The following is a 25,454-nucleotide window of genomic DNA, read 5'->3' as shown; positions in this document are numbered from 1 at the left end:
TCATCAGAGTGACTGTAACAAGTCACAATTTTACATGGGGGATCAAGTAAGTATTTTCTGATTCTGACACACAGTAGTGCATCACGAACTCTTGTGATATTTTGCATAATGAGTACTTTTACTCACTTTTATTTAAATTTGTGAGTATTTTATCACAGTGGTATTACCTCTTTTACTTCCACTACTTACTTTTACTTTCTTTTAAGCTTTTAAGCGTATTACATGGTTTCAGTGGTTGAAAGATGAGGGGAGACCTTATGTTTTCACGAGATTGATTGTAATTTTCAAAAACTGGTATAAACTGCCCGACCGTGACGTATCGCTAACATTTCCGACGGCAATGAATGCAGCACCAGCTCCACAGAGCAGCGACAGGGAAGTGGATGACACAGTTTCCGTATCAAACCCGTCCAAACAACGGTCCTACCATGGCAACAGCGAGAATTTGTGTCCTGTTTGTTGTCCTGTCTTCGACTTTAGCAGAAGACTTAAAATTAAAATACAAAACTCCCACTGAACCTGTCCGATTATTCACTGAGGAGGAGCTGAAGAGATACGACGGCAGCGAGGTAAACTTTATTGTAACTCTGAATCCAGGTTGAGTTTTTGTTCCTGTTTTAGTTTGTGCATCCACACACACGTGTACTGATAAAGATTTATCTGTATTTTCCGTTGTTTCTCTCCTCCCTGTTGTAGGAGGGACAGCCCATTTACATGGCAGTAAAAGGAGTTGTGTTTGATGTCACCAAGGGAAAAGGTAGCTATAAAACCCAACTTAATCCCTGGAAATTAAACTGTAATGATTTATAAGATAAAACATGACTCTGTCAGGGTGTCTGCATGTCCTTAGAAGTCAGTAAATAGTCTTAAATTTGAATATGTGAGGTCTGAACTGCTTTAAACATTTTATTCAATTTTGTTTATCCATTTTTAAATTTCTTTCTAGTCTTTTATGTAAAAGTCCACATTTCTAATGTTACAAATCTTGAAAAAAAAACCTCTCAGTACTCTCAATTTACTTAATACTTGCACTTACCTGTTGGCAAAATGTAGATTGACGTAACTCACTCTAATGACCGTATTCTTACATAACACTTACCTTGCACAAGACCACATTCATACTACTTGCCTGCAGTGCTTACCTGTGATGCTTAAACAAGTAAAACTTGATTTGTCCTAAAATCTGTCCTAAATTTGGTTAAAGGTGTCTTGAACAGGTTTTAAAAAAACATTAAATTTAACTGTCTGACACCCATAGACACACTGAGAAAACTGGGAAACTGGGAAAACTTATCCTTATGTTGCATTTGTTTTGAGTTGGTTTTATTTTACTGATTGCATATTGCAGAGTTTTATGGAAAAGATGCACCATACAACGCCCTGGTTGGTAAGGATTCCACTCGGGCTGTGGCTAAGATGTCCCTGGACCCAGCAGACCTGACATCAGATACTGTAAGTTCAGTCTCAAAGGCTGAGATTGTGATTGTTGTGGTTGACAACCATAGGTGGGGAGGTATTCTTGTATGAAATTGTATGATGACAGGAAAATCATCCTAGGAATGACCCCCCCCCAAATATGTCTGCATTTTGTATTGTATTTTTATTGTCTTGCTTCACAAAGCAGTCGCCCTTCTGGGACAAATAAGAGTGGAAAGAAACAAAGAACAGACATCTGACACCTGAGTGTTGGCTTCAAAACAGCATAGCATTCATGAGCTATATAATTATAGATTTAACAGTTTTGTCTGAATGCACCATACTCGCAGGTTTTCAGTCATTCTGCATTTCCAGCAGTAGTTTTGCACAATGTAGACTTTTTAAAGCAATAAATAGTATTTTTCAATAAAATTAATTGTGTGGAGACCCGAAACTAAACTTTCCATATGGGGGACACTGATACTGGACCACAGACTGTTAAAGTAATAGACAAAGCTACAGTGACGTCACCCATTGGTTTGCGGACTCCTGTTTTGAAGCCTCAAGTTCGGCACTTTGGCTGTCACCATCTTGGTTTTTTGGAGCCAGAAGTGATCATATTTGAGTGAGATGCTGGAGGAGTGAGGGGTAGATCTATCAGCAGACAGCCTGTCTTTCAAAGTGCCCTGCCCTTAATTATGTGTAACTTTAATCCTCAATGAAATATAAACAGGTTGAGTTATATGAAAAACAATTTCAAAGAACTAGTGACAGCAAAAGTTGACTGTTGCATTGCCTCACGTCTATCGTGTCTTGGCCAAAAAGTTGCACACAAATACACTGCAAAGCCGATGGCCAAACAGCACTTACTTTCAGCCCCTGTGCGACAGGAAACAACTCTCCACACCAGCAGATGTAGGTTGTCTGTCGCCTTTTTATAGCCGATTCAACATGTTGAAGCAGCATTGGTGTCAGCGGAGCTCGTCGTCGGTGAATAAAATCACTCTTATTGGCAGTTCAGCTCAGGTCACAAGAAGAAAAACAGAAGTGAGGAAAGTAAACTAAGAGCTAAAGTCAAGAGGGAGTGAGACCAGAACAAACTTTCATCTTTGGCTACCTTAATGTACTTTTGTAGACTTGCTGTAAATATAAATATAATTACCTCAAATGGCTTCACAGTCTGTACATCATGTGACAAGTGCCACATAAAGTTCTTGTTTTCCATCTTTACATTTACAGACGGGCCTCAGTGAAGAGCAGCTGGAGTCTCTGGACAGTGTATTTGAAGGCACGTACAAAACAAAGTATCCCATTGTGGGTTACACGGCATCACGCATCCTCAACGAGGACGGAAGTCCCAACAAAGCCTTCAAACCCGAGGACCAGCCTCATTTTCAAATCAAAGATGAGTTCTAAATCTCATTTTACCTCTTTGTTAAATATAGTGGTGGAAAAGTCTTGTTATGAAAGAGTTTTTTTGTTTTTTGTCTTTTGAATATTTTCTCTTGTGAGAATCAGAGCTGAATATGCCAGGGTGCAATACATGTACAAGAGAAGAAGAAAATACACAATAGAAACTTTTTATTCATATTCATTACCTGAACTGAAGGTTTACATGATCTGTTGAGAGCTTTAGCTGCACAATTACTTTGAAATCTTTTCAACACGTATGGTATGTTTTTTTTAAAAATACATTTCATGAAAATTAGTGATGGTACAATATCAGATTTTCACCACGATTATAATGGCCGTAAAAGTTCATGATAACAATATTATCATTGTACCTATAAAAAATGAAATAATAATGCTATCAGTCAAATTCATCTTTATTCTGTTTTGATTGGTAAATGAAGATGAGATGTTAAAGACTCTCTCCACCTCTATACATAGCTGCACAAAAAACAAGGCAACCCTATGGCGTTGAAAGAAATAGAAATGATTTAAGAGGTGCTGGTTATTTACACGATATTTTCACGTGTGTTATTAACAGGATGTCAATCATTCCTTTTAAAATATCTTGGTTATCATCAGTACCTGTATATCATAGCACATGTAGTCATGATTAAAATAAGGCTGTCTGATAAACATTTGGGAGGAAAATGATGCTGAGTTTTAAAGATCCCACCCAGACACTTTCTAAGAAATACAAAAAAAAAATACTGTTTGGAAGACAGATTTTTTTCACCTAAAGGTTCAGGGGAGGAATGAGAAAACATCTTTTTAGTGTCAAACTGAATATGTGTTATTCTGCACAGTGAAGCTCAAACTTCAAAAATAAAAATAAGTAAAACACATTTTTAAATGAGGGGGACTTAAATTATATGTGTGGTCACAGTGATCATCTTCTACCTGTGTCAGAGCAATTAGAACAAATGAACGCACAGAAACATTTTATTGGCTTCACAGAAAGACATCTAATGGCCAAATTAAACTACGCGTGTAATGGATTCAGAGTTATGGCAGTCAAAAAAAAAAAATCAGCTGTTTCATATGAGTTTTTTTTCCCCTGTGAAGTTTAAAGTTTTAACAGGACTCAGCAGGCAGCACAGTATGGCAGCAGCATTCATGTAATACAGTAAACAAGCTAACGGTGCTAATGATGGATCGGAAATGTGCAATATGATTTTTTGTGTCACTTGAATCAAACAAAAGCCAGAGACTTTGTCATATTAAGTAACAGTGAGCTGTAAATTCACCACTTCCAAGCAGAAGAGAGAAGATAATGTTATCTCAGTGCCTTATGGTGCAGAGTCTCTCCCTCTGTGCTGCTGCATCTTGTTCACAACTGTCTGTACCAAAGAGTATCGTGAAGTCAAGAGTGCTCCCTGTGCTGCAAAACCATGGGCCAAAATATCCCTAGAAGTTCACTGCACAGCACACTGACTAGCCAAAAAAAGGCCACAAAAAAAACCTGCAGGCTTGACTTGAAGCAATCTCAGTCGACTGAGTGGTTTCCAACTGATGAGTTGCATCTCAGACTTTGAAGGGGCGGCTCTAGATTAAACATTATCTATGTATTTAGACAGAGGGAGTGAGCTGATAGACCAGATGAGATAAACTAAGAAAACATCAGATTTTAATATGGCTGTCACTAGCAATCATTGTTATCACTGATAACAAGGAAGGATTTTTTTAATTGTTTAGTTTATTTGCAAAGGTAGTGAAAAATGCCCAGCTCTGACTCCCAGACCTCACGGTAATGCCTTCACATACTTTATCCAAACCCCCAAATATTAAATTAACATTGGTTTAGGGACTGTCCTTTATTTATTAGAGGAGGAGGAGGTTGCAGTGACTTTTTTTAGCCTCCCTGAGTGACTGACAGAAAATCCATGACTCTCCCTCCACCATAAATTAGTTATTGGATTTTTAGAACTTAACCTTTGATGTTTGAAATTTAAAAGCTGAAGATGAAATCCTGCAGTTAAAAAAAAGTCTCAGTTTTTCACACCTGTCATGCAAATGGTTAATTTTTGGGCAAATTTTAAATGAGTAGACTTAAGAGATATTGATTAACTAACACTATTTTAAGCTCAGATAATGTATGTAATGTATTTTTTTTTCTGATGGAAATGTTGGTCGTAGGTGATGTGTCCAAGGACCATTGGAAATTTAAAGATCCAACAATAATTTCGGTTTTTACAGTTTCTGGCTGTGATAAATGGTGTAATTTTGGTGATTTTGTTTTTTAAGAAAACATGCCCCCCCAAACCCATAAATACAAAATACAGCCATTTAAAGTTGCATGCCCCTCCCCAAGCCAAAATAAAAAACAAAAAGTCCCTTGCCAGAGAAGCTGAAGCCAAAAAATACTTGGATATGTTGCTTGATAAATGATGAATTATTATCAGAATTGTTGCAGATTAATTTTCTGTCTATTAACTATTCCATTAGTTGCTATATCTCTAGATTTTAGTATAAAATGTTGTCGTTAAATGCACTGATTTTTAGAGTATTTGATTAAAAACTACTGAACCTGCAGCTCTGTGAATGTTTACATGATCAGAATCAGTCCATTTTCTTTCTACCTGATTTTGTTTTTGTTCAATTATTATTAAAGTCTGTAAAACTTCTTAAGAGTTTGTTTCACTTGAGTTTTTCCACAAGCTTCGTGGAGATGTTATCTTGATGTGCTCTGTTTATGACAGCTCATGACTCACTCATGTCACCTCCAAACAGGCAGCATAAATAGTACGTCCGGGCCTATATAGCCTCGCACACTCCGATCAAAGGTCATCAGTTCCGGTGCTGAGACAGGTAATTGTCTTTAGGTGGAGCTGTGCTTCTCGCACTGCCGGGTGGTCACACTGGAGGTGAGTCTGTGTGATAGTAATCACTGTGAGCCTCCCACGTCACTGTGGGCGATCCACAGCCGAGTTCAAAGGACACAAGCCCTTCCCTTGCGTTAGCCAGCAAGAGCCGAGCGGCGTTCTTTATCAGGTGGAGATTCTGCTGAGAGTCGGCCACTGCAGCCTCGCTCAGCCTGGGAAACACTTTCTTCTGCTGGAGCTCGTCCACCAACCAGAGCCAAGATGCCCAAAACAGTAAGACTCGCCTAATTTTGTTACCAAGATGCGTCTCTGAAATGCCTCTTCCAAGTTTGAGAGGGCGGTGGTGGGTTTATAGATTCATCTGTTGATATGTTTATCTGTGGAGAAAACCCACTGAGCATAAAACAAATTTAAGCACGAGTCATGTTTATTTTAATAGTTTGAGTCACATCTTTTTATCTGAGCTGAGGCTTGTGAGTTATTTCCAAGAGGCACCTTTCCTTCTTGGCATTTACTCATTAACCAAATGTGGAGTTTGACCCATGCTGCACACATTCCTGGCTGAAACAATGCCACTAAAATGCAAATGCATTTCATGGCCAGAACAATGCCGTATGTTTTCTGTGTGGTCGTGCATACTTGATAATAGTCATACCGTTTATGACACTGGAGTGATTTTGTAAATGACAGGAGTGACTTTCACCCACAGCTCATAAATGTATGATTTAACTGCTTCATTCTCCCTGTCTTGATTTTGTAAGACGTTTAGCAACAATCTGTTTTCCATCCATAACAAGAGGAACCTGTGTGCATTTAATTGCTGTAAAATCTAAACGCCCTCAGTAAGAGTTACTTAAGTGTTCAGCATCAGTCTGTAGGAGAACTGATAAGAAAGGCTGGCAGTTGTATTATGACTGCAGCTCTTTGCTTATATTGACTCTCCAAGGAGAAAGCCTCTCATAAGAGGTCACGCTGACGTCTGCCTCCATTTGACTGACGATAACTTCAAATCAAATTTATGAGCCATGGTAGCAGGAACTGCTTGGGTTGCTCTGTAAAATGCTGAAAATGTGATTCATGAGTTAAATTCTGAACATTTAAATAGGAAAGTGGAAGTTCTGTGGATACTAAAGAGTAACAACGACATGCTGATTGATTGTTGTTGGATTGCTGCTTCCATGACGGTGATTTCAGTGATCTGAGAAAAGGTCAGAGTGGTAGGAATGCATCAGCGGGACTTGAGGGCGTTACAAAGTAATCATAGTGGTCATGGAAAATGGAAACAGTTGAGAAACATGGCGGAGGTTTCGTAAATGGATGTTCTAGTTTTTGTTGCTCAAGTTTCAGTGGGTTTATCTTTATGACACCTGGGGTGTGCACTAGTGTAACTTCATAAAATGATTGTGTAACTGCTACAAGCCCAATTTGGCCTGCAGGCCAGGGTCACGCAGTCGTGTGTTTGTGGTGCTGTCTTTGGAAAAAAATGAGAGTAAGTTTTTCTCTCTTCAGGGAAATTCATTCTTGGAACTCTTAAAAGTTCGACTTGTTCCAGTTTAATCACTGTTGTTATAAATGTGGTTGATCTCACTAACAATGGTAAAGTCTAAAGGCAACTTGGCAGGCAGTGAGTATTTTGATATTTTAATCTGCGTATGTTCAACCTTGTGGCACCTCGCAAGGGTAGTCCAAAGTCTAATGAGATAGTGAGCAATTATGGTTTATGAACAATCCACTTCACAGCTCCACATTAAAACCATTCTCCACACAACTGACTTCATTATTTCTGTCTTTTACTATGAAAAAAGTTGTTTCATAAAGTGACTGTCAAAAGCAAATGTGCAGGAAAAAGAAGCTATATTTTTGCAGAATTACAGATGTGTGTGTGTGTGCAGGGAAAGAATGAAAAATGCAGGACTGATGGATTCAGATTTAAATCAAATAAAACAGTTTAACGATTGAGTGGAAATAAGAGGTTTATGTGATCAAAACTGAAAAATTCACGTGACTAAATGACTTTTTTTTGTTGTGGTTTTTTTTTTGTTGTTTTTTTTTTGCTTTAGGTCAATGTGCGCGTCACCACAATGGACGCAGAGCTGGAGTTTTCCTTCCACCCCAAAACCACAGGGAAGCAGCTCTTTGACCAGGTCTGTATGTGACCCTCAAATAAAAAAGTCCTCAGATAGAGCTTGCCTGGACAGCTGATGGCGCTCGGCTTGTGGTGCTCAAAGTGCCAAGAAATAAATTTGAAAAACTCAACAGCAACATCTTTTACGAATATCATGACCTAGTTACTCAAGATGATCCACAGACCCTGGATACATCCCAAGTCTGTCATTTGTCATCTCCTCACTCCTCAATTCTCTATTGAACCGGAAGACGTTTTGTTGCGCCATCTTGAAGGCTGTCCCATAGCTCTTATTTCTGCTCTGAGGAGTGAGGATACACAAGAGCAGCCATCATGGAAGTCTTTTATCATCTAACACACTCCCATATTGGATTAACTGGACGCTGCAGCTGATTGGACTGATCTGATACATCACATTATACCAGTTTTATACTGGAGTGAAGACAGATAAGAGATTAAACTGACGTGTATCACATATCATATAGATGTATGTATATATAACTTGATGCGTGTGCAGACACAAACGCAACCGTTGACTCAGCTGTGATCAGCTGTCACTGTGCTCAGAAACAGACATTGTTTCAGGTTTGACTTCTGAGGAAACAATCTCTCCCCGCATAGTTTCCTTGCGTCTCCTTGCGTCTGTGGTAGGAAGGACTAAGCTGCATGGAAAAGACGCAAGTGAGGGACACATGGATTTGGTATGCACCCCTTGTTGTGAGCAGTTTCATGTAGGAACTGTTCTCTTTCTACCAAACTACACCCATAAACCGTATCACCATGCAGAAGGAAGTGTGCATCTGCTCATGGACGAGAGGCTCACGACAGCGTGAGATACAACATCAATGTCGTCCTCCTCGGCTGAGCTGTAATGTTAGCTAGCTCAGTGGTGCTAAGTTAGCTAGCAGAAGATACATACTTCCTTCTGTACAGTGATACAGTTTGCAGGTGCAGTTCAATAGAAAAATATGTATTTTTGATTTTGGGGTGAACTGTTCTTTCAAGTACCTCAACACTTACAGGTCCAGTGTGTAAGATTTAGGGGGCTTTGGTGTTGCACATAGTTGCACATAGTGGCACGTTTCCAGACACTTCTATTACTTAAATTATTTATTGCTTCTTTACTTAAATGTGTCCTGGTGATAAAAAATATGAAAAATATTGTATCAAATCATAGCTGAAAGAAGATAATTAAAAACTCTAATTATGTTACGTTTCTGTTAAAGTTATTTTTAAATCAGGACGGATGTTTTCATGTCTCTTAATACACCTCCCGTCTCATTATAACTGCACAATGAGGCGTCCCTCTCAGTGCCCGAATAGTTTACTTATTAAATCGTTCAAACAAAAGCTAAATTATCACTAACTTGTGCTGAAAGGTGACATCACCACCCAACAGCGGGACACCCTCGTTACCCTGGAGCTCAGTGTGTAATTATCTAAACCTTTGCACTTGACAGGGAGGCTCTGTGATAAAGGGGTCTCTGAGGCTGTGTATTCCCCACCTCAGCTACTGTTGTTTACAGTGACATCATCATCAATGAGACTGATGTACAGTCTGTGCATGATCCTGCTTTGTGCTGTAAATAACTTGTCCAAACGTTTCTTCAGGGTCAGAATATTAGAGGTGTGATGAATAAAGAAAATAACAAAGTGAAGTTTTGTGTTTCATTTTATTATATTTTCACGTCTGTGTTTGTCGCTCTGTGTGTCAGGTTGCCAGGACCATCGGACTGCGTGAGGTTTGGTACTTCGGGCTGCAGTTTGTCGACTCCAAAGGATTCCTCACCTGGCTGAACTTTGAGAAGAAGGTGAATCTACTGACACGTCCTGTTCTGTTAACCTGCCGTGCTTCTCGGCTCTCTGCTCTTCTGAACTGTGGCATATTAAACTTGATCTGATCTGATTTTGATCCTTTTATCTTCCCCAGTGTAATTCATTCTGTTTTACAATTTTCTGATGTAGGTTAATGAACTTAATCTTACTTGTTACATCTCTCCAATTATATCTCTGTGAATTGCTTATACTGTTTATTATACATATATTATAATCCAACTATTTTCATGTTGCGCAGCAAAACACCAAGGCAAGCAAGAGCAGTGTGTGTAATCTTCTCTTCAAGTGATACTTTTCAACACACCTGCATCTGAGACAGTTGGATGTGCAAATATCTCTCTTTGAACAAGTTAAAAAATATATCTTTAAAAGTCTAATAAAGCATTTCTGATAACCTGTGGACACCCTGTGATATGCGCTCTGTTCTGCTCAGGTGATGGTCCAGGAAGTGAGGAAGGAGACTCCCCTGCAGTTCAAGCTGAAGGCCAAGTTTTACCCAGAGGACGTGGCCGAAGAGCTGATCCAGGATGTCACCCGGAAGCTCTTCTTCCTGCAGGTGAAGGAGGACATTCTGGGAGAGGAGATCTACTGCCCTCCAGAGTCCGCCGTGCTGCTGGCATCTTACGCCGTGCAGGCCAAGTACGGAGAGAAGGACAAGTCAACACACCACCCAGGTTACCTTTCCTCTGAGCGCCTGCTGCCCAGGAGGTGAGTGTTGGAGAATGAATAAACTGATGGTCATTTCTCCGGTATTTTAACCCTTTGAATCCTAAGCAAATTGGCTGGATTTCTTTCAAAAACATGGGGAGAAGGCAGTGAGCAATGAAAGAAGAAATGACCCAAAAAAACTGCAAGAAATTAGTAAAAAGAGAAAATTAAAAACAAGAAAATTAGTTTAACAAACAAACAAGGAAATGACCTGGAAAATGCTTAAAAATGATAATAATTCTCTAACATAATTTTAAATATTTAATAATAATAATTCTAAATATAGTTTTCCCCTAGCTTTTTTCTTTTTTCCTTAGTTTTTTCAGCTCGCGGGTTTAAATACTTGCAAAAGGCATCTGAAAGCAGAAGAAAAGTGATGTTGTCCCAGGTTTTGACAGGTTAATGCACTTGCCTGAGATCACCTGTACACACAAAAACAACAACAAAAAAAAAACATTTTAATCCCTGAAAGTGAAATAAATGTATGCTGCGGCATGGAGTAGAAAGAAAAGACTGTAAATCACACAGATAAAAACAATGAAAGGCTGTAAGCTTAAAAACTGTGTGTGGAATTGATAACAAATATATTGATAAATTAATATAGATATTCAACAAACACACAAAAGTAATGAAGCTCGTATAAAGCATGAAGAATGTCCCATGAAGAGATGAGAGGGTGGATAGCAGAGGAGATAACAGTCTAGTTCAAAGGCCTCTAAATAAAAGATAGACACAGATTATCAAGAATAATTGTACCCAGGAGAAAAAAGAATAGTGTGGTTGCACACCAAAAGACGGCTTGCACTGTTTTGGAAACGCCCCAAGATTTAAACAATGGGCGAGGCAGATGCTGTTTGGTCTTCTGTTATAAAAGGTTTTATTGAAAGGCAAACAGGATGTCGTCCCCCCCCCCGTGTACAGCTGTTCCTTCCTCCTGGGTGCCAGCCGGTGAAAGATAAACCACGTGAACCAAAAAGGACATTTAACTCCCAGTGCACACCAGGACACTTATTTTATTGACAGCTTATGTTAAAAACAAAATTACTACGTGTTTCACTTCAACAGATTCGCTCTGTGTTTTATCCTTTTAAATGATCACATACTAGCTGAGAATAAAACAGGTGCACTACAAAACATCAACATTAGAGGGAACAGCAACTTAAACTCTACGATACAGAGCAGAATATGTTTGACGTGTTTATAGCTCTTGTGATATATGATGTGGAAGAGAAGGAATGAATGGTCCATGGTGTTGTATGAGCTCTCCAGACAGTAACTATATGAAATTAACTGATAAAATATCATTTGAACTTTTGTAACTGAGATATGTTGTATGAGGGAATAATAATGTAGTTTATGTGTGAGAAACAACTTGTTTTATGAGTTTTAGGTGCCTAAATGTGTGCTTTGCTTTCCATTTTTCCATGAGGGCAAAGAATATAAATATATCATTCAAACTGACTTAAACCAACACGGAAGAATAACCTCGTCAGTCACTGAAGACAGAACTGTTACGTATTCACAATCACCAACAAGACATACATTAATAGAGACACGATAATGCGGCGTGTGTGTTGACTGAACTCTGTAGGTATACACAGACTGTTTACATGTCCACCAGTGGGCTGCTGATAACGGGTCTCTCCCCTCAGAGTGCTGGAGCAACACAAGCTGTCCAAGGAGCAGTGGGAGGAGAGGATCCAGATTTGGCACGAGGAGCACAGATCGATGCTGAAGTAAGTGATGAACACTCTGATCTGATTCTGATCCTGGAAAATGACTCTACTGTGTGTTTATTTTCATTTTAAACCACCTGACAATTTAAAGATAAAAAATAACAGTCTTCCGCTCACAAATGAAAAGTTCTACCTAAGTATTAAAACATGCTCACTCAAGTCAGGTCACTCTAAAAGTAATTAATTGGACAGACATTGTTGTATGTCTGACATTACTGAGTGTTTGCTGACTGTTTGATTGTTTTCTAATTGTCCTAATATTACGCCGTGGCTTTGTTTGTCACAGGTAAACTTTATTTGATTAAATCAAAACAAAAGTAAACACATAATTCAATGTGTCATTCTGTAATTGCCAGTTGTGGCCTTGTGACCTCTGGTGCACAGACGTTAAATCATCTGGCTAAGGCACCTCAACATTTTTGGGTCGATAGCATTTTACAGAATCAAAATTTTAATGATTTTTTAATTTTATTTTGTTGTTTATTAAAGGACGAGTCCAGCTATCTTCTGAGTTTTTCACTTAGCCGTTAGCAGCATTAATAATAGCAGCTGTTAATAATATGAACAGAATGGTTCAGTTTGGATTTTTTGGAGTGCGGTTGTATGAGATATTTATCCTGAACTGAAGCCGTTATATCACTCTCTTCAACACCGCCAGACTGTTTGACAAAAACAGTAATTTTACATTGCAGAACACAAGTTTCTGTCCAAGCCTGAACTAAGCCCAAACCATGGCAGCCATTTTGGACCAGAACCTGATTAAAAACCCAACTTTGTACTGTAAAAGAAATATATTTCATATTATAGATTTTTTATATTAAAGCATTTATTAAAAGCTAAGGGCTGACGTGTCTCCTCGTCTCCTTCTTGGCCCCCTTATTTCAGTAATAAATGGTAAATGGACCTGCATTTGTATACTCAGTTTGAAACACACTCACACACTGATGGAAGCATCATCAGGAGCAATTTGGGGTTCAGTATCTTGCTCAAGGACACTTTGACATGCAGACTGGAGGAGCCGGGGATCAAACTGCTGATCTTCCAATAGTGGACAACCTACTCTACCTCTGAGCCACAGCCACCCCAATAGTCTGTTGTCTCATGCAGGTTTGGCAGAGTGAGCTGCGCCCCTCAAATGCATGATTATTTTTCTACATTAAATTTTTTGCCATCTACATACAAGAACTGTCTGTTTTGTTTAAAAAACAAACAAACAAAAAACAGCGGTAAATTGGCGAGAACCAGACCTGATTCAAGCCCGGGGGAATAATGAGAAATTACAGTCCGACCTGGCCCCATCTGAACCTGGCAGGTCAGGTCTAATTGAGCTCAGGCAGAGAATCAGAGCTCTCAAACTGGAGCTGGTTATTGAAAGCCCACCTCAATCTCACCTGTTTCAGTAACAGATAAATAAATTAACTGTATACGCAATGATGTCATAAACTAATGAAAACTGAGTGTGTTCTTCATGTTCCATCTATGTGTTTAACCTGAACAGGGAAGACGCCATGATTGAGTATCTGAAGATCTCTCAGGATCTGGAAATGTACGGCGTCAACTACTTTGAGATCAAGAACAAGAAGGGCTCAGACCTGTGGCTGGGAGTCGACGCTCTGGGACTGAACATCTATGAGAAGGAGGACAGGTAGGTCAATAAATCACTGACTTCATTCACTGCTTCAGCCGTATGGTACTTATTTATTATGTCTTTTCTAACATTGTGAGTGTAGGGTTTATTGATTTGATGACATACAGTTGTAGACAGGAGGACAACACACGAGCAGTCGCTGACCTCTGCTACCTTTCCTCTGCAGTCGGTCAGGTTTTAAAATAACACATCTGACCGCATGGCTGTTGTTTTAAAGAGGCCATTGACCTAATTCACTTGATTCTACTACGACATGAACAAGCTCTCACTGGCCTGTTGCTCTGATACCACGAATCAGTATGGAAAAAAAATTGCCTCTGAATATTCTATAAAACAAAAGTGTGCTAGTGTTTGTCTCCTTCCTGCAGACTGACTCCAAAGATCGGATTCCCCTGGAGTGAAATTAGAAACATTTCTTTCAGCGATAAGAAATTCATCATCAAGCCCATAGACAAGAAATCTCCTGTGAGTATTTTATGAGTCCTAAAATCCTCAGTAGCATCTCAAGTGTATGTAAATGTGTAAGACTGTGTAATGTGTTAGAAGCATTAATATGGTGCAGGTTTACAGAAGAACAGTGGGATTAAAGTTGTTCTAGTCTTGCAGATATGCAGCTTTTTTAGTTTAATTTTTGGTAGTTTTTTTTAGGTTGACTAGTTTGTCACATCTCTGCAAAGACAACAGACTTTGTCACACTTAAAATTTATTAATGTGGATAAATAAAAAAAAAACTATTAACAAAGAGCAACTTTTGCATTTTGGAAGATGATGCCTTTTTTTCAGCAAAAAGGCAGCGGAAATAGTATTTTGATGATCATACTGACACAGTTTCAGCGTCTGTTTCACTCACAGACATGAAGAAATATAAATATGTATTTTTACCCCAACACTTCCTGTTTCCAGTTCAAAATAAAAGCCCTCTGACAACATTCCTGTCAACAGAATCGCCTCATTTGTTAAAGCAAGGCTTTTAATTGTGACGTTTTTGCAGGACTGTGTTGTTGACGATGCAGATGTTTGCACAGATCACAAATTAGTGGAGTACTCGCTTTTAACTGTGGAAATACAGTAGTTATAGCAGCAGGCAGCTCTGCAGCAACACAGCAGCAGTAATGCTGTCTGTGTGAACACAGCACACAGGCAGTTGTGGCTCTGGCAAAAACGGGAGGGTGAATTTGGGGAATCTCTGTTTGTAGAATTTTATCTGAGTTAGACTCCTATACTTACCTATACTATACCTCTTTTGCACATTTGTTTTATTTTATTAGTTTAAAATATTAGAAAAAAATCCTTTCTCTGTTAAGATCATTTTTTGGGCTTTTCGCCTTTATTGGTAGGAGAGTTTTTAAGCATGAGAGGGGGAGAGAGAGAGGATGACATGCAGCAAAGGGCTTCGGGAGAGATTATATATCTCACCTGGTCTGTGAACGCCTCAGGATCGCCCAGGAGGAGCTAGAAAAAGTTACTGGGGAGAGGGACGTCTGGTGTACTTCTCTTTCACGATCATACCCTTGATATAAAGGATATCAAACCTAAAACTTGAGGATGCTGTTTTTTTGAAAGTTTGGTTTAAAAATTTTGGTTTGAGTTTGAAAGAGACCAGTTTAATGCTTTTTGGAAACATATAAAAGCAAACTGCCCCTGACGCGATGTTTTCTTCCTCTCAAGGATTTCATATTCTACGCTCCACGACTGCGAGTCAACAAGCGCATCCTGCAGCTGTGCATGGGCAACCACGAGCTGTACATGCGCCGCCGCAAGACCGACACCATCGAGGTTCAGCAGATGAAGGCTCAGGCCAAAGAGGAGAGGCTGCAGAAAAAGATGGAGAGGTAAGGGGAACTTTAAAAGTGTCACTGTCATGGTCTCTGAGCATGAGGATCAGATTCCAGGCTGTGATTAATATGTATGATCATCAGTCTTTTGTTCATGTGTTCTGCAGAGATCAGCTGGAGAGTGAGAAGAAGAGGAGGGAGGCCACTGAGAAAGAGAAGGAGCAGATGGAGAGAGAAAAGCAGGAGCTGATGATGAAGCTCTACCAGTATGAAGAGACGACCAAGAGGGCAGAGAGAGGTGAGACAGAGACACCTCTTATATTATTCTACTGAAAAGAAATACAACATAAATAAGCATCATTTATGTTTCAGACTTACACACATACCAAGGCTTCACTGCCCTCTTTTGTTTATTTGCTTTAACTACATCTCAGTTTTTACACTAAGGTCGGAGAGTAACAGAGCTGTGAAGACTTTGAAAGTCACTGAAATCTGTATCAAATAGCTTTTAAACAAAGTGTAGTTTTTAAGAATGATTGTGGTGGATTTCTAGGTGAGATATAAGATAGATTCCTGCACTGGAAAATGGTGGCAACGTGCATTCAGCAAACAAAGAAAATTATCTTTCTGCAAAATAACAACAGTCACAGGCTGTAAGATTTGGGAAACTCTTTTGATCATTCATTGTATCAGTAGCTCTCAACCTAAGAGTTCCAGCAGAGGTCCCTAAAAATTTTAAAGGACTCCAGATGATTAAAATATATGTGTAATTTCTCATTTTTTCTGAATTTTTACCTTTTTTTCTCATTAAATATTACATACCTCATAGGTAGGGCTGGGTGCCACCACTGATTTCCTGAATCGATTATAAAAGGTCCCGATTCGATTCGATATCAGTTCGATAGGGGATGTTCAAGATAAGATAAGATGAAACTTTATCAATCCCACACCGGGAAAATTCACATTACAGCAGCTCAAATAGCTCAGATAGAAAAGCAAGTTGAATGGCAACAGAATACATATAGAATAGAGATAAAATACAAAAAGATATATATCAGAATTAGAAATATATTTACACTATATACACCTTTTAAGTATGCAAATACGGAAAAAAGAATATGTATACAGGGTTCCTACGCAAGTATGGAAAGTATGGAAAAGTATGGAAATAAATTTGATCAATTTCCAGGTATTTAAAAGTATGGAAAATTAAAAATAAAGTATGGAAAAATATTTATGTTTCCAGACTCTTACCACTGTTCTAAAATACTGTTTTCTAAAATAGAAAATTAGGTATTTCCAAAAATAATTTCATCAATCCAGATCGTGTTTTATGCCGGGCCAAGCACAGTTCGTGTGAGAGCAAACGTCTCAGAAAACATACCGCCCCTTTTACCTGATTGACAAGTGGAATGTCCAGTCCGCTGCCCCAGCAGTATCAAGTTTCACTCCAACACCGCACCTTCGATAAGAAGACGAGTTTCACGTGGTTCACAATGGGTTGATGCAAGTTTTTGGATGGATGGCTTGACAATACCGTATATAAATACTGGTTGGCCAAGGATTCCCAATTCACACAGAGCTAGATGCAAGCTTTGTGTGAAATCGTTTGACATCGCCAACGTGGGGGAGAAGGCGATTCTGAGCCACATGAAAGGAAAAAACACAGACGTCTCGTTACTGCATCGCTTGCACCGAGAGTCCCAACCTTTTAGCCTCAGCCCAGACATTGAACTTACCTGAGTTTTTATATGTATGCCATTGTGGTACTTGGCTACAATCGCCTATTAAGAATAATTAAATATGATGTGAAATATGATACACTGATATATTTACTCAGACGTCGCATATTCTCTGAAAAAAAACAAACAAACAAAAAAAAAACGCTGAGAAGTCTGGAAATTAGGGTATGGAAAAGTATGGAATTTTGAAATTCCAAATGTGTAGGAACCCTGTGTATATATGAATAAATGTATGGGTATATATTAACAGCTGTACAGGATAATTACTCATTGGATGTGACACACATGGTGTGTAGTATTAAGATTGAAAACAGTGTAGAACAATTTAAACAGTGTCTTCTTGCAAAGGCAGATACACAGAGAGGCATACTACAAAGAATATTAGTAGCTCACATTTTGCAGTGAGGTTCACATTGGGGTATAAATAGATATTGTAAACATTGTACAGAATATCAATTAAAATATAAATTTTTGCTATAATGTGAAAGACGGTCTTCGAGAACTAAAACTTTAACTTTTACAAGGAATTATTTAACAAAAATAATCCCTTGGATGTTTGGACAGTGCTTTTACCTCACTGAACACAGAGTAACTGACTCTGGTGAATCCGAACTAACGCTTTGAAACACTGAAGTCACACAATAACACAAACAAAGTGATTGAGGCAGTGGTGGACCAGCAGGTCCGTGTTGAACAAGGTAAAATTACTGTTTTTGTCAATGGAGTCTGGCTTTGAAGAGAGCAAAGATAAGTTTCACTTTCCGTTCACTTCCCTGTTGAAAGCACTGTCAGAAATATTCAGAGTAATTCAAACATATTATTTAACGATCATATTTGCACCAGAACGCAGCAGAAATCAGAGCAGTGAATTTTTCGTCCGGTGCAGACCATGATAGATATTTCTTGTGTCTCACCGATGTTATCCTGCAGAGCTTCAGGAGCAGCTGGACAGGGCCATGAGGCTGGAGGAGGAGAGGAGGAGGGTGGAGCAGGAGGCGGCCCGGCTGGAGGCTGAGAGGATGGAGGCCATTATAGCCAAGGAGGAGCTGGCCAGGCAAGCTGAGGACCAGATGAAGAGCCAGGAGCAGTTGGTGAGTACACGGCGCAAGAAGTACTCAGATCCTTCACGTGAGAAAAAGTCGTGACAGAAAAAACAGTCATTACACACAAAGCTCCTACATTCAGGATAAACACATATTAACTGCTGTGAGTGCTGTGTGAATGAGTGAATGAATGATGTGGGGGATTTTGTGAGATTAAAGCGTTTGTTTTACAACGTGAGAAAATTCTCTTACTTTAAAACTGATGATGTCACTGAGCTCAAACAGACGGCCTTTATGTTTTTATGAGCTTATCTGCAGTTTAATGTAAAGTCTGAATTCATAAAGTCAGCTTAAAGGTAAATGCACCAGAATTAAAAGTACTCCTTCAGTTTTTTGTCCATCCAGGATGTCCAGGTAACCGAAGTTGCCGCGGTAATCAGCTGTCTGTTACTGGGCTTTTTTTAACACCGCGGTCGGTTTGTGCTTCCTCCCTCAGGCCGCAGAGCTGGCCGAGTACAGCGCCAAGATCGCTGTGCTGGAAGAGATCAAGAAAGAGAAGGAGGAAGAGGCTGAGTCATGGCACAGCAAGGTGAGTATCCAGCACACCATCAAAGAATGCACCTGTAGGGAAGTCTCAGGATTACCTGGGAAATGTCAGAACAAACCACTTCCTGCTCGTCACCTTTTTGTTAGTTTTGTTTGTTTGTGAACCTGTTTTTGTGTCTCCTGCACAATCTGCACAATCTGAAATTATTTTCATTGTTTTGTGTGCTTATTACTTTTGTTAGTACAAATTGGGCAACACTTTATTTCAAGTCCCCCTGTATGGCATCTATAAGCAGTATATAAATACTTATTGTTTTAAAACACACTATAATGTTTTTTTTAAATGCAGATATAAGTGTTAATGTGACGTGTTGATTATATAAGTTGGACAAATAAAAGTTCAATCATCAGTAGACCTCAGCAGGAACTTTATTTTTATAGTGACAGCTTTTCACCAGGCTTATTAATTTATTGCTGACCCATGAATTAAGTTTTTCAGGCCCATCACACTCACAGTTTCTAAAGGGAACGGCCCTTAAATTGCTTGTAGTAATGGAAGCATATATAAAATATACATTTATATGAATTACCAATATCAAAATCCCTGGCAGTGCCCTGAACATTTTATATTTGCATGTATAAAATACGTAGGTGCATGTTTTTACAATTACATTTTTATACCTTACATCTCTTTTTCTCTAACCCCACACTAGTCATCACCACTCATGCATGTGACCAGCAAAGCTTTAAAATCCTTGAGAGAAAAAGACTTGTCCAAGTCACCATAAAACTGTTTTTAAAAAGTGAAATTCAGACCTGAGATCAGAGTCCAGCTCTGCCTGCTGGTTTCGTTGGTTCATAAACTGATCACAGTCAAACTGAAACTTAAAAAAGAGTCAACACTTCACAGCCTGTGTTTAGATCAGATGATGAAGTACAGCACTGGTTCCCAACCTGGGGCTGTCAGCGTTAACACGTTCATGACAATACGATTCAGGTCCAAACATAACACGTTAAACATTAATCATGTGCTGCTATTATGTCTCTGTAACACACCGTCACTTGTGGTCAAGCCGTACACGTGAGGCAGACAGTAAGACACCACTGTGCTTTTGAACGGCTCCCTCCACTTTAAAAAACTCCCAGACGGCTCAGTTGACAAGTCGAAAGTAATCTGCACTTTGTGTCAAACAGAACTGAAATATAAGTAGTAGATAAATAAGAACTTTGAATTTGAGTTCCCACCTACGAGCTGAGCACAAAGGTGCAGCGAATTGGACTGATATCAGCAGGCACCTGCATCACCAAAGCTGGCAAAGCACTATTTTAGAGTGTGTGAGTCACCAGCATTGTCCTCTACTCTACTATGAGTAGAGGACAATGCCGCTAGCTGCTAGGCTAATTTATACAATGTAAAATGTCATAGATGTATGCTAATGAAGTTAGCATGTTGTATTTGTGGGGAAAACCTATATATAAAACAATTAATTTGTCAGTGAACATTGTGAGTTGCAAATTAGAAACGTTACCTTTGTTAAATTTTGATTCCCAATCAAAACACTAGAATTGCGTTACTTTGTAAATGTGGACTTCAAAATTGTTTTGAAATGCAAAACAATGGAATTTTAAACATGCAGTTAAAAATGTGATTAATCACAATAAACTATTAATTTTCAACGATTAATTGTGATTTAAAAAATCAATCATTTAACAGCCGTAGTTTGGATAATTATTTAAGGTATAAATTTAAAGAAATCCCAGAGGATAAAGGTGCGATAAAACCTGAACACAAGATGTATTCACAGATCCTTCACTCTCTGCTGAACAACCTCGTCCTCCATTATTATTGTACACAGTTCAAACAACAAAAGAGCGAACAGAACAATGGCCAACTGTCAGGAAGAAGAAAACACTGAATCTGTCAAAAAGAAGCCTTTTAAGTTTGTATGACTGTTAAAGAAATATAAAACAGACAGAGAGTTGCAAAAAGAAAACTCATCTCTGATTAAATATTCACAGGAAACAATTTACTCAAACTTGATCCAAATCACTCATTTTATACAAACTTCCTGCAGTTATTGCATTTTGGGTTAATTTCACAGTTTATCAGTTGTGACGCACAGAATATAATATGAAATGTTGAATGATATGTGAGTCATCAGTTTACTGAGTGACAAAGAACAGGTTCCTGAAGGAAAAAGTTTGGGAACCACTGAACTACAGCTAAATTTTTATTTTATTTTATTATTATTATTTTATTTTTCATCTGATCAGGGACGACAGATTCAAATTATCTTTTTCGTCCGACTCTGGTTCATTAACAGTTTTTTGATCTGCCTCTGTCAGAACTAAACTCAGCTCACCCTCCTCTTTGTTTCAGGCTATAGAAGTGGAGGAGAGTCTGATTAAAACCAAGGAGGAGCTGCACAGCGTGATGAGCTCTAACTCAGCTCCTGTCCAGGCTCCTGCTTCCTCCTCTTCCTCCTCCTCCTCAGACAGTGAGAGTGACCACGAGCACAGCGAGGAGAACAGCACCTACAGTGCTGAGCTGCAGTCGCAGGACATCAACGACCATCGCCAGGAGGAGGAGCGACTCACCGAGGCCGAGAAGAATGAGCGCCTGCAGAAACAGCTGATGGTGAGTTCAGGGTCCCCGGGATATGACCCATAAAAAACAAGCTAATTTCAACTGAACCTTTTACTTTGACATATTTCTTGTAGTTTTTCTTCATACTCAATAAAAATGTGTTGAATGTGCACTTGAAAAACAAAGAGATAAACGTTTACCGCTTCAGCCCCAAAATCTGTTCATGGTCAAACTCATATTTCACGTGTTTGTAATGGATTTTATATCAAACTAATAATCTGTGTAACAGTCCCCCCACAGAAAACATTCATTTCCATATTCTCCACAGACAGAAAATCAAATGGTGTAAGAACAACAAATATAAAAGCACAGTCAGTAGGTTGTAGGATACACATAAACAGCACAAGATGTCTCCTTCTTCAGAGTAAAGTGTTCACTGGCCGGACGCAGAAGCACTGCGAAATGCACAGATTTCTTGTGGCCAAACATGGGCGCATTACTCACTACATAGTCCACTACACAGTGAGTTCGCCATTTTGTAGTGCTGTCCAAATGTATATATATATATATATATATATATTTATATAGTGGACCAAAAGTATCCCACAATGCACCATGAAAAGTAGTACACAACTGATGGTTCCTCACCAAGCAGTATATCCTATCATGCATTGCACCAAAGGAATGGACCGACTGGGGGTGAGAGGCTGTCAGCAGATAAACAGAGATCTGTGTGGGTACATGAGACCCTAAAAAAGAGGCTGGATCATGGGGAGTACCACCAGTTGGTCCAGGAGCTTCTCCTCCATCATGGACGTTTACAGGCAGATTTTAGGACGACTCAGGGGCAGTTTGACAACCAATCACCGGGTCGTATAGCTCTGGGTATCCAGCAACCACTACCACCAGTTTCTCCTCCATTGTTTACTAACTGTAAACTTGTTGTTGTGACCACCACAGAAGCCCCGCCTCACACATCATCCCATTGGACAATGGGGAAAAAAGATGACAAAAAAAGGGATGACGTGGGGTGCTTTTCCATGCTGAGCTGAGTTTTTTTTTTCAACTCGAGGAGTTCAGAGCGCTCCGGCAAAAACGGCAGGTGCTTAAATTGCAGAAATGCGAGGCGCATTGTAATGCTAAAACAGCGAGCAAAAAGCTTCATTCTCATTTAAAACTATTACAAAAAGCCGCCTCCAGCTGCTGGAAAAGCTTTCTGTGAGATCAAGGCTTAAATCTGTATCTTGCTTCAAAATATATCGATATATCGTACGTAGTCATTACATCACCCAGCCCTAATTAATAGAAAAAAAATGAGAATATGGCCTGAGTATTGTCCAAGTGTTTTTTCATGTTGCAGATAAGCTCACAATATAGTCCTCTACGTAGAACTCCCTGTACAGTGAGTAGTGAATAAGTGAATGATGAACTTCTGGATGTCTATCGCCCTCAGCATGTACCACTGATACTCAACAGTCATACACAGAGACTGTCAGTCGACCAGGAAGTGTTGCAGCAGCAGACAGGTTGTGTTTCGACTGTTAAAGCTCACATGTGAGCTGCAGCTGAACTACACGTGACAAGTGACTGCTGCTGAAACTCTAAGGAAAAGGTTCCATTTTGAAGTAGATGTTTGTGTATTCTGTATGACAGAACACGAAACAATTGAACACTTATTCTTCTCTTGTTCAGTCACAATGCTTTTTTGGGAAGATGTTTAACGTTGGTTAAATATTGGGATCAACCATTCTTTATTTACTAAGTTTCAAGTGATGATTTATATGGATGGTCTGTCAAAGAAGATATCCAAGATGGTGAACATAATTCTCATTGTGGGAAAATATCATATACATAAGAATAAATGGAAGAACAGTAAACCCTCCATTATCTGTTTTAAAAATGAAATCAAAAATTATATAACATCCTTAAAGGTACTATCGGAAGAAAATCAGTCTATAAATGATTTATATGAAACCATGTCAAAGTCTCTTGCTCTTTAAGTTACAATCCTGTGTTGTTTTTTAATACGCTTAAAGCACTTTTGTTAAAATGTCAACCCCATGATTATTTACTTTTATTTTGTTAAAAAAAGAAAATTGTCCTAAAAAACTGTTGTTGAGATGTATACAACGAATCTACACATAGAATGGAAATGTGTATGTATACATATTCATTTATGTGTTGTGAGCTTGTAATGTTTCAGATGCAAGCAAATGTTTCCTCTAAGGAGTTTTTGTAAATCGTAATGAGAATTAAAGTTTAACCAAAAAAGAAAAAAAAAAAATACACGTGACAAGTGACGATCTACAGGTTACAAAAGGAAGATTATTCTCTGAAAAACTGAGCGAGTCATTCTGACATGTTCATTCTGCGACATTTGAGGAGATCAACAACTGACAGAGATGTTATTAAATGACAGCACACATGAGGTCTTGTAATGCAGATAACATCTCGACTGGAGGAAATGCACTGACGTAAGATGATCTAACAATGAACACAGTGCCTTTCCTTGTGATTTAATGACTTGAATCCTTCCTCCTCAGGAGCTGAGGTCAGAGCTGGCAGAAGCCCGTGACGAGAACAAGAAGACCCACAACGATAGGCTCCACCAAGAGAACATCGGAGCCGGCCGCGACAAGTACAAGACCCTGCGTCAGATCCGTCAGGGCAACACCAAGCAGAGGATTGATGAGTTTGAGGCCTTGTAGGAAACCTCAGAGACCTGCAGATCTCTCTCAGATACCTCATGAAGGCCTTGTTCATTGATGTTTTTAACTGACGTGTGATGTAATTACAGCCACACCTGATTTTAAAAGACCCAGAAAAGCATGATGCTGATGTGTGTAAAAGTACCTCCATGAAGTTTTGTTTTATCAGTTTAACTTTTGCTTTAAAAAGCGCTGTTTCGTTTTGTTTTCTTTGTAGCGCTCAAACATCTCCAACGTGCTGTTTAGTCCCATCAAAAGTATGAAATATAGCAGGAAGCTGCCGTGTTCCTGAGACACTGTGTGAACAAATTAACCATCAAGACGATCAAAAACATTATTGTTATGTGCAGTTTTGTTTCTACACCAAACTGAAGTGATTAAATTTGGATTTATCTAATGAACGCCTCGTAGAGCGGCTGCTGACAACTATTTTTCTTATTGTCTCATTTATTTTGCTTTTATTACATCATGTCTTTTTTCCACACATAAAAGTGCTGAAAATCCAGAAAAGAAATGTGTCAGGAGAGGTCGTACAGGCGGACCTCCCCTCAGCTGGAGGAGGAAGAACAAAAAATAACAAAAAAAGGAGAAGAAGTAAAAAAATATTTTAAAAAAAAAAAAAAAAAAGCAAATGACAAAAAGCAAAATGAGTTTATAACTCATCAGTGGGCAATAATCCAGTAAAAACATAGAAATACATAAAACACAAAGCAAAGAGAAGAAGAAGAAAAAAAAAAAATATATATATATATGTACACACATCAAGAAATAATCAGACAACATATACAGACCCTTTCCAAAAAATTAGAATATCATGGAAAACTTGTTTCATTTCCATAATTCCATTCAAAAAGTTAAACTTTCATAGATTATAGATTCAGGGCCCACAATTTAAACGATTTCAAGTATTTATTTGTTTATTTTTACATAATTTGGGCTTCCAGCCCATAAAACCCACGAAAACAGGAATTCAAAAAATTAGAATACTGTGAAGAAATCACCATTTACTTCTCAGTTTTTGCAGAAAAAAAAAAAAGAAATTAGGATCACATCAAATCAATTAAAATATGGTACTTTCAAAACGATATGTCAATCTTCAATACTTGGTTGGGAATCCCTTTGCCTTAATCACTGCCTCGATGCGCCGTGGCATTGAGGCAATCAGCCTGTGGCATTGCCTGGGAGTTATGGAAGCCCAGATTTCCTTGATGCTTGCTGTCAGCCCTTCTTTGTTTTTGGGTCTGGTGTCCCTCATTTTCCTCTTGATAATACCCCATAGATTCTCAATGGGGTTTAGGTCCGGCGAGTTGGCA

The 25,454-nt window shown here is 38.9% G+C and overlaps 2 protein-coding genes across 2 annotated transcripts; both read left to right on the top strand.

Annotated features, from left to right (window-relative positions):
• The first annotated feature begins 212 nt into the window (after nt 1-212).
• On the top strand, nt 213-5,562 carry nenf (neudesin neurotrophic factor). Its single transcript, XM_049596158.1, has 4 exons — nt 213-569; nt 697-757; nt 1,349-1,452; nt 2,656-5,562. The coding sequence occupies exons 1-4, from the start codon at nt 345-347 to the stop codon at nt 2,830-2,832; spliced, it is 567 nt and encodes a 188-aa protein (XP_049452115.1). The 5' UTR covers nt 213-344; the 3' UTR covers nt 2,833-5,562.
• A 234-nt stretch (nt 5,563-5,796) lies between these two features.
• ezra (ezrin a) lies at nt 5,797-24,567 on the top strand. Its single transcript, XM_049596120.1, has 13 exons — nt 5,797-5,960; nt 7,748-7,831; nt 9,528-9,623; nt 10,082-10,356; nt 12,009-12,092; nt 13,591-13,737; nt 14,109-14,205; nt 15,409-15,572; nt 15,683-15,813; nt 18,188-18,348; nt 18,797-18,889; nt 21,227-21,484; nt 23,977-24,567. Exons 1-13 carry the CDS (start codon nt 5,949-5,951, stop codon nt 24,139-24,141), a joined length of 1,767 nt encoding a protein of 588 aa, XP_049452077.1. The 5' UTR covers nt 5,797-5,948; the 3' UTR covers nt 24,142-24,567.
• Nucleotides 24,568-25,454: the final 887 nt, after the last annotated feature.

The sequence above is a fragment of the Epinephelus fuscoguttatus genome, linkage group LG14 (genome assembly GCF_011397635.1).
Source record: "Epinephelus fuscoguttatus linkage group LG14, E.fuscoguttatus.final_Chr_v1".
In the NCBI taxonomy this organism is placed as follows: Eukaryota; Metazoa; Chordata; class Actinopteri; order Perciformes; family Serranidae; genus Epinephelus; species Epinephelus fuscoguttatus.
The sequence above is the reverse complement of the archived record's forward strand: the minus strand, read 5'-3'. Positions and strand labels throughout refer to the sequence as shown.

Excerpts from the sequence above, each read along its gene's own strand:
- nenf (XM_049596158.1), top strand. The coding sequence starts at position 345 with ATGCAGCACCAGCTCCACAGAGCAGCGACAGGGAAGTGGATGACACAG. Across the intron at positions 758-1,348 it reads TGATGTCACCAAGGGAAAAG|AGTTTTATGGAAAAGATGCA; the intron begins GTAGCTATAAAA and ends TGCATATTGCAG. Across the intron at positions 1,453-2,655 it reads CAGACCTGACATCAGATACT|ACGGGCCTCAGTGAAGAGCA; the intron begins GTAAGTTCAGTC and ends TTACATTTACAG.
- ezra (XM_049596120.1), top strand. Across the intron at positions 9,624-10,081 it reads GGCTGAACTTTGAGAAGAAG|GTGATGGTCCAGGAAGTGAG; the intron begins GTGAATCTACTG and ends TGTTCTGCTCAG. Across the intron at positions 10,357-12,008 it reads GAGCGCCTGCTGCCCAGGAG|AGTGCTGGAGCAACACAAGC; the intron begins GTGAGTGTTGGA and ends CTCTCCCCTCAG.